Genomic DNA, 9,688 nt, shown 5'->3' on the forward strand with positions numbered 1-9,688 from the left:
AATATCACTGATGAATATAGATGCAAAAATCCTCAACAAAATACTAGCAAACAGAATCCAACAACACATTAAAAGGATCATGCACCATGATCAAGTGGGATTTATCCCAGGGATGCAAGGATTCTTCAATATACACAAATCAATCAATGTGATACACCATTTTAACAAATTGAAGAAAAGCCATATGATCATCTCAATAGATGCAGAAAAAGCTTTTGACAAAATTCAACACCCATTTATGATAAAAACTCTCCAGAAAGTGAGCATAGAGGGAACCTACCTACCTCAACATAATAAAGGCCATAAGCGAGAAACCCACAGCAAACATCATTCTCAATGGTGAAAAACTGAAACTATTTCCTCTGAGATCTGGAACGAGACAAGGACGTCTACTCTCGCCACTATTATTCAACATAGTTTTGGAAGTCCTAGCCACAGCAATCAGAGAAGAGAAAGAAATAAAAGGAATACAAATTGGAAAAGAAGAAGTACCCTATCAAACTACCACTGGCATTTTTCACAGAACTAGAACAAAAAATCTTAAAATTTGTATGGAGACACAAAAGACCCCGAATAGCCAAAGCTATTGGCAAAGACACCTAGATTCTTGAGGGAAAAAAACGGAGCTGGAGGAATCAGACTCCCTGACTTCAGACTATACTACAAAGCTACAGTAATCAAGACAGTATGGTACTGACACAAAAACAGAAATATAGATCAATGGAACAGGATTGAAAGCCCAGAGATAAACCCACGCACCTATGGTCAACTAATCTATGACAAAGGAGGCAAGGATATACAATGGAGAAAAGACAGTCTCTTCAATAAGTGGTGCTGGGAAAACTGGACAGCTACATGTAAAAGAATGAAATTAGAACACTGCCTAACACCATACACAAAAATAAACTCAAAATAGATTAGAGACCTAAATGTAAGACCGGACACATAAAACTCTTAGAGGAAAACACAGGAAGAACACTCGTTAACATAAATCACAGCAAGATCTTTTTTGGCCCACTTCCTAGAGTAATGGAAATAAAAACAAAAATAAACAAATGGGACCTAATGAAACTTAAAAGCTTTTGCAAAGCAAAGGAAACCACAAACAAGACGAAAAGACAACCCTCAGAATGGGACAAAATATTTGCAAATGAATCAATGGACAAAGGATTAATCTCCAAAATATATAAACAGCTCATGCAGCTCAATATTAAAAAAAACAAACAACCCAATCCAAAAATAGGCAGAAGACCTACATAGACATTTCTCCAAAGAAGACATACAGATGGCCAAGAAGCACATGAAAAACTGCTCAACATCACTAATCGTTAGAGAAATGCAAATCAAAACTACAATGAGGTACCACCTCACAACAGTTAGAATGGGCGTCATCAGAAAATCTACAAACAACAAATGCTGGAGAGGGTGTGGAGAAAAGGGAACCCTCTTGCACTGTTGGTGGGAATGTAAATTGATACAGCCACTATGGAGAACAGTATGGAGGTTCCTTAAAAAACTAAAAACAGAATTACCATACGACCCATCAATCCCACTACTGGGTATATACCCAGAGAAAACCATCATTCAAAAAGACACATGCACCCCAATGTTCATTGCCGCACTATTTACAATAGCCAGGTCACGGAAGCAACCTAAATACCCATCGACAGACGATGCATAAAGAAGTTGTGTTTATGTGAATTATGTCTCAATAAAGCTTTTAAAAAACCAAAAAAAGAAGTTGTGGTACATATATACAATGGAATATTACTCAGCCATAAAAAGGAACGAAATTGGGTCATTTGTAGAGACGTGGATGAATCTAGAGACTGTCGTACAGAGTGCAGTAAGTCAGAAAGATAAAATGGATGACTAATAAGAACCTACTGTATAAAAAAATAAATAAAATAGAATTTAAAAAAAAAGAATGAGACAGCCATGCAAAGTTCTGGGCAAAGCATTGCAGGCAGAGGGAACAGCATATACAGACACTGAGGAGGAAACAAGCTTGGTGTGTGAGAGAAACTGCAGAAGGAGAGTACGCTGGGAGAAGCAAACAGACTCTGAGGCTTGGGGAGGGTTTGGTGAGCCAGGTTAAGGGTTTGAATTCTACTCCATGGGAAGTGGAACGCCATGGGAACGTTTGAATTAGAGGAGAGAGATGAATGATCTGATCTGTGTTTCTAAAAGATCACTCGGCTGCTGTGGGGAGAAGGGAGAGCTGAGGCCTAGACCAGTGTGGTGGAGGCGGAGATGGAGAGAAACAGCCTGGGATGTACTTTGGAGGAAGAGTCAATGGGACCTGTCGATTGGTTACGTGAAGCAGTGAGGACAAAGGGTGACTTGGGCACCCCTCACAGACATGGAAAGACCGGTGGAGGAGAAGGCCCGAATTCCACCTCACATGAGACATTTTAGGCACCTATTAGGTTATCTGTGAGTAAAGGGTCAACAAAACCAGAGCCTTGTCCATGTAAGAGCTGACTTCGGTTAACTTGTTTTCAGCTCAGTTCTAAAAACCTGACAAAAGTAGTACTAGCCGTGTGTGTGTGTGTGTGTGTGTGTGTGTGTGTGTGTGTGTGTGTGTTTGGCCACACTGTGCGGCTTATGGGATCTCAATTCCCTGACCAGGGACTGAACCTGGGCCATGGCAGTGAAAGCCGGGAATCCTAACCACTAGGCCACCAGGGAACTCCCGAATATCAGCAATATTACCAGGCATGTTGCTTATGGTCAAAACAACCCCCAATTGGCAAGCTGCACTGGGAGGACTGAAAACAGAGTGCTCTTGGTGGGAAGCTACAGTTTCGGGCTTTCCAGAAAATGGTGACTCTTACTAACTGGGCCTGCCTCTTGCCGAAATCCCTAGCAGCTATGCCTGTGGAGTTGTTAAAAAAGATACGGGCTTCCATTTGGGACGTGGGGCTGCTCAGCCATCACGTGAACACAGCGATGTGAAGTCTATCCCTCACACCTGGGTTGTCACTGGGTGGGTGGGTGGGGTCAAAGAATAGCCTTTGAACTTCTGTGTGGATGACTATGACTCCTGCTGAAATGTATGCACGACACTTCCCTGTGGCACGCCACGCTTCCCATTCTGGATCTTTCTAGGTGAAGCTAGTGCCAAGTATAGCCTATTTGGCTCTTGTGAATTTGATTGTCAAGTTGAACTTAAGACCACCCAAATGGGGCGATGAAACATCTGAGTGGAGATGGCAAGGAGGCAGTTGGATACATCCATCTGGTGTTCCAGGGAGAGTTCTAAGTTGGAGATACACTCAAGTTGCTTCAAAATTGACAATATAATGACAAGGTACAATGCTATTGGATGAACAGTATGAAAAATAGTTTATGGGAAGTTTTATCAGAGAGCTCCATTTATCATTATATTTTCTTCTGAATTGTTGCAAGAATTTTTATGACTGAAAGAAGGAATTTACAGGTGCACGTGAGGGAATTTTGCCAGATCTTTAGGATTTAACCCACAGAGGGCAGGCACAGGTCCCCTCAGAGACCCCTGCAAAGTGCCGGGCACAAAGGAGCACTCAAGGAATACCTTGTTAGTTTAACAGAAATGAGCTGGCTGCTCACACAGTGCCTGGACCCCTCTTAGTTGTCTCTTCTTGACTCGGTTTACACTTTAGAACTTTCCCACATTCTTCAAATCTCCAGACACCCCTCAACACCCCCAACTTACAGCAGAGTATCCATGGCATAGGCCAGGTGATACTGGATCCTGCAACTTTTCTTCCTAACTCTTGCAATTCGCTGTTATCTTTACTAGCTGCCTCTGTCTCTCTCTTAGCTTTGAAATAAAAGCCTTCTTTGTCGACGATGAATGGCACATGTGATAAAACAAAGTAAGTGGATTTCTGTGACCCGCTAGAAAGAAGGGCTCAATTTTACCTGTGAATTTATTATTTATTTATTTTTTAAAAAATGTCTGGCCATGCCACGTGGCCTGTGGGATTTTAGTTCCCCAATCAGGGACTGAACCCAGGCCCTCGGCAGCGAGAACTCGGAGTCCTAACCACTGGACTGCCAGGGCATTCCCTTACCTGTGAATTTGAAGGTTGGTATTGTCCAGGGTGACCAGCCCATTGGTGGCAGTCCTTCGGTAGCCTGCTGGGGGCCTTTCCAACATATCAATAGGATACCAGTATCGGACCAGCACACCTTCGCTTCGGAGGTACGTTTCTACCTGCACCAATTCATTTACCTACAATAGAAAAAGGAAATGTCTATTTGTTTTTTGAGCACTGACTTCTTTCCCCAAGTTTTAAAATACATATGTGTACATATAAGACCAAACTTTTATAGCAGTAAATACTAGTTTCATGTCACTGATTGAGGCTAAAAGTTCAAAGATATGTGGATAGTGTATTTAGTTTTTTCATACCAGTTGGAAAATGTTAATTGGTACAATAAATTAAAGAACTTCAATGTAATCATGAATTAGAAATTTAAAGAGAAGAGTGGTATAGTTCAGTAACAGTTCAACATGCATTGTTGCCAGGTAAAATTTATGTTCATTGTTTTTATGTTAATAATTTTGTAAAAGCAGGGAATCTGTCTGATCGCTCTATTTTATTGCTAGGAAAATAAAAATGTAAGCTCATGAATATGCATTCTGGATTCAAATAGCAATGTAATCTTTATTTAGGGACTACTATTAAAACAAAGGGAATCAAACCACTTGAGACATAACAGAATTATTACTTTAACAATATTTCTATTTTTCTAATTTTTCTTTCACACATTTCCATTGCTGAAAAATACTGTCAGTTACATACTTTCTGATAACCAGAATCAGAGCTTGTCTCAGAAGGCAGTGGGAGATTAACAGTATTACTAATGGAATTTTCTACTGGAAAGTTCACCTTAGTAAATCACCAGCCAACAGCCTCTCTTAAAAATGTAATGATTTAAATTATACTCTGGTAAAATGGAGTCAGTTGAAGATGTAAAATTTTCAATTTCAAAGCATTAGTGATACCTAACATTATCTGTATCCGTAGACAGACAGATACCAAAGCTTATCTATGTGGTGATAGATACTTCTATATCTGAGACTCTCAGGCTTGATCTGTGTATTATTTCATCAGTTTTTCCTGCATGGGAAACAGAAATGCAAGCATGTGCATGTAACCTAAGGATCATGTAGTCACAGTCTTCAAAAAGCCTTCAAGGCCTCTGTTTTCAAAAGAAAGCTTAGGCTTGGCGCTTACTCTCTTCTATTCCTTCCCCCCTGCCACCCCACCCCAACTTAATCCTTGCTGAGCCCCATGAGAGGGCTCTGCAAAGCTGAGAAGAAAACAACTGATCTAGTTTAATACACTCATTTTACAGATGGGGAAACCGAGGCTGCGAGAACCAGTAAGATGACATGATCAAAATCACAAAACTATTTCTTTGAGTCTGTATAACAATCATGACAATGACAGATCATCCATTCATCAAGGCCAACAGGAGAATTTTCCCTTGGAACTTGGTAGATATAAGGTAGGGGCAGTCTGAACATGGTTGGTGGAAAAAAACGGCAGCGGCAGCATGGTCTGAAGGCGCTGACAGCACTGAGAATTAAGAGCTTACGTTCTACAATCAGCGCTGATCTAGGCTAATGAGAAAACCTCAGGCAAGTCATCTGGCATGACAGCACTCAGCCTGGTTTCTTTATCCCTAATTTGAAGAATAATCTATCTGTATAATCACTTTTTAAGGTATTTGGAGTCTGGGCATGAAAGTCTCAGTGTATATAAAAGGCTGTTCACTCACTGAATCAACATCTAAGACAACTCCATGAAGCCCAAAGGTTTTCAGCATCCCTCGGATGGCAAATTTTGGCAGGGCAGTTCCAACAGTACTGCTGGCTACGTTATTGCTGTCTGGAGAGCGGGTTACTACCGTGAGACCTGAGGAGGGTAGAGGGAAAAGTTTTTTCAGGAGCAAATACCATTATTATTTTGGGACCCTATATTTTAGGGTCTAAAATAACTCTACAGCATTTACCAATACGCTCAGTTTAGTTATAACCCCAAAGGAACACGGCTCAGTCCGGAAGATAATAAAACAAAGTGTTGTAAGAACTCGGGCAATTCAACAATAAAAAGACAAGCCAATTAAAAAATGGGCAGAAAATGTGAATAAACATTTTTCTAAAGAGAAAAGATATGCATGAAAAGATGTTCAACATCATTAGTTATTAGAGAAATGCAAGTCAAAGCCACAATGAGATACCACTTCACATCCATTAGGATGGCTATAATCAAAAAAGAGGCAATAGTAAGTGTTGGCCAGGATGTAGAGAAATTGGAACCCTCATATGTGCTGATGGGAATGTAAAATGGGGCAATCACTTTGGAAAACCATCTGGCAGTGCCTCAAAAAGTTAGACATAAAGTTACCATATGACCCAGCAATTCCACTCCTACATATATACCCAGGAGGAATGAAAACATGTCCACACAAAAACCTGTACCCAAATGTTCATAGCAGCATGATTCATAATAGCCAAAAGGTAGAAGGAACCCAAGTGTCCATCAATTGATGAATGGATAAACAAAATGGGGTACTATCCATACAATGGAATATTATTTTTGCCATAAAAAGGAAGTAACAACATGAGCTACAACAGGGATGAATCTTGAACAATTATGCCACGTGAAGGAGGCCAGACACAAAACGCTGCATGCTGCATGAGTCCATTTTTACGAAACGTCCAGACTAAGCAAATCTATAGAGGCAGAAAGTAGATCAATGGTTGCCAGGGGCTAGTAGGAAGGAGGAATGGGGAGTGGGGAGGGTACAGAATTCCTTTGGGGGGATGAAAATGTACTGGAATTAGAGGCAATGGTTTGGTGGTTGCACAACTTTGTGAACATACAAAAACCGCTGAAATGTATACTTTAAAAGGGTGAATTTTATGGTATGTGAATTCTCTCTCTCAAAAAAAGAGGAATTAAAAAAGAAAAGTAAATATATATGCCTGCCCCTGCCCATGATGTTTGTGAAGGTCTAATAATGAGTTGTTTTATTTCCTTTTTGTGCTTTTTCGTATTTTCATTTCCTCAAGATATGCAATAGATTTTTTAATCAAATGAATAAATACATTGTATAAAATTCTAAAAAGCACAGTACAACCACATATTCATGGTTTATTAGCTGGGTGGCCAGGACTAAGCCCGAGAGGCCTATCAGCAATCCTCCACCCACGCCCCACTTCTCTCTCAAGTGCCCTATCTCACCCTGCTCATGTGAGTGGTTCTGGGAATGTGGAAGAGGCCCCCAGAGGCCAGACAGCTTCTACTTGTGCCCCAGCAGGAAGCCTAGGGCCTCACATGGGAGAGCCTGGAAGAGCTCACATCACCCAGAGTAAGGAGAGTCACCCTAGAAGAGCCAGCAGCTGACTGGCTCAAACTCATGCTTGGGAAAACGCAACTTCTCATTTCAGAGGAAGTTTCATAGGTGAAGGAAGGGGGGGAAGCAAAACCTTTTCGAACTTTATCAATTGTGAACTTGTTTGCTTCATCCTTAATGTCTTCAATGGTGGGAAGATAAAGGTCTCTTGGGATGCCACCGTTCTCCTCGTAGAGGAATTCAACTGTCTGCCGGGCAATATCCACCATGCCTAAAAAATATAACAGAACTGGTAACTCTCCAAAGAGCACACAATCTTCAGTCCAATCATGACACTGACCCATACCTAAAATGAAGAGATAAGGGGAATTTGTGGGAGTATGTAGCCTTTTGGGAATGGTAATTATGCAGTGTCAGTCAAGTTTAAAATACTCAATGCCCTACTTCTAGGCATCTCTCAAATCTCTCCCACAGAAATACAAGCACAAGTGTGTAAAGGTATAAGAACAGTGCCTGCAGCAATGCTGGGAAACATAACAGCAATAAAAAAAGGAAATAATGAAAGTATTCATCAGCAGAGAACGGTTAAAAACGATGGTACGTTATTATGTAGTCATTTCATTTCAGTTAAGTCAAGAGAACAAACTATAGGACAAATGGAGAGGAAGAAGAAAGTGAGGGTAGTGTTTTTTTCTTAGTTTATGCATTTTTGTACTGTGTTTGATTATTGTTACAATGAACACATGTTGCTTATTTAAGTGAGACAGAGAGCTTCATCAACTTCTTCTATCCAGTACTGGAATTTGCTCTGTCCTTCCTTCTCAGAGGGAGAAGACATCATTATATTCAATAGCAACAGCCACAATTAATTAATAAACCAAGTAAATAAATGTCCAAGGCCCTGAAGAAAACAGCACTGTGGGGAGGACAGAGGGGTGGCTGCCACTGCCACCCCCCACACACCGCTTGAGAAGCTGTGGGTAAAAAACACCCGTTGACAGCGTCTGCTTTTAAACAAGGCTTATCTCTATCACACTCATCTACCACTCCTTTCTTTGCTGGCCTTGCTGTAATGAAAAGGCATAGCAATTTTCTGAGCACAGTTAAGAAGGGGGCTGCCCTTAGAGGAGGATGCGTAGAGAAAGAAGTGTCAGAGAGAATAACAAGAAATGTGGCCTGACGGCAAAATGTCGTTCATGCATACGAAGCAACGCTACTTCATAATAGATAGGAATGGGGAGTTCCCTGGCTGTCCAAGGGTTAGGACTCAGCGCTTTCACTGCTGGGGCCTCGGTTTGATCCCTGGATAGGGAACTAAGATCCCATAAGCTGCACAGTTCGGCCAAGTAATAATAACAATAATAGATAGGAACAGAATATTGGTACATAAAACAGCATTAGGGAAATATATGCTAAGTAAAAGAAGACAGACACAAAAGACTACATATCATAGGACAATTTATATGAATTATCCAGAAAAAGCACTGGGACTGGGGGTAAGAGCAGGTATTGACATCAAACTGACACTGGAGAAGCTTGCTGGGCTGATGGAAATGCTCAGAAACTGTACTGTGATAACACATGACTTGTTAATTTACTATAGCTCATTGAACTCCACACTTAAAATGAGTGAATTTTATAGGATACAAATTGTATCTAAATAAAGTTGTAAAAAATGATCAGCAAAAGGTAGAGGGTATGAGGTGCAGTAAAATGAATTTTGCAATACGGTGAAAATTGCCTGAAGTTGGGTGATGGGTAATGCAGATTCATTATATAATTTCTTCTACTTTTGTGTATATTTTAAATAGAGAATATAAACAGACCAATCACAAGCACTGAAATTGAGACTGTGATTAAAAATCTTCCAACAGGGCTTCCCTGGTGGCGCAGTGGTTGAGAGTCCACCCACCGATGCAGTGGACACGGGTTCGTGCCCCGGTCCGGTAAGATCCCACATGCCGTGGAGCAGCTGGGCCCGTGAGCCACGGCCGCTGAGCCTGTGCGTCCGGAGCCTGTGCTCCGCAACGGGGAGAGGCCACAACAGTGAGAGGCCCGCGTACCGCAAAAGAAAGAAAAAAAAAAAAAATCTTCCAACAAAGAAAAGCCCAGGACCAGATGGCTTCACAGGCAAATTCTATCAAATATTTAGAGAAGAGCTAACACCTATCCTTCTCAAACTCTTCCAAAATATAATAGAGGGAGGAACACTCCCAAACTCATTCTACAGGGCCACCATCACCCTGATACCAAAACCAGACAAAGATGTCACAAAGAAAGAAACCTACAGGCCAATATCACTGATGAACATAGATGCAAAAATCCTCAACAA

The 9,688-nt window shown here is 41.1% G+C and overlaps 1 protein-coding gene across 1 annotated transcript in view; it reads right to left on the reverse strand.

Annotated features, from left to right (window-relative positions):
- The window catches only part of HECTD4 (HECT domain E3 ubiquitin protein ligase 4), a 197,188-nt gene that overhangs the window by 36,036 nt on the left and 151,464 nt on the right, over positions 1-9,688 (reverse strand). Inside the window, exons 53-55 of the mRNA XM_055080495.1 lie at positions 7,490-7,627; positions 5,776-5,912; positions 4,059-4,219 (exon numbers count right to left, since the gene is read on the reverse strand). Of these exons, the coding sequence (XP_054936470.1) occupies positions 4,059-4,219; positions 5,776-5,912; positions 7,490-7,627 (436 nt within the window). The remainder of the gene's footprint in view (positions 1-4,058; positions 4,220-5,775; positions 5,913-7,489; positions 7,628-9,688) is intronic.

Source organism: Physeter macrocephalus, chromosome 19, assembly GCF_002837175.3.
Source record: "Physeter macrocephalus isolate SW-GA chromosome 19, ASM283717v5, whole genome shotgun sequence".
In the NCBI taxonomy this organism is placed as follows: Eukaryota; Metazoa; Chordata; class Mammalia; order Artiodactyla; family Physeteridae; genus Physeter; species Physeter macrocephalus.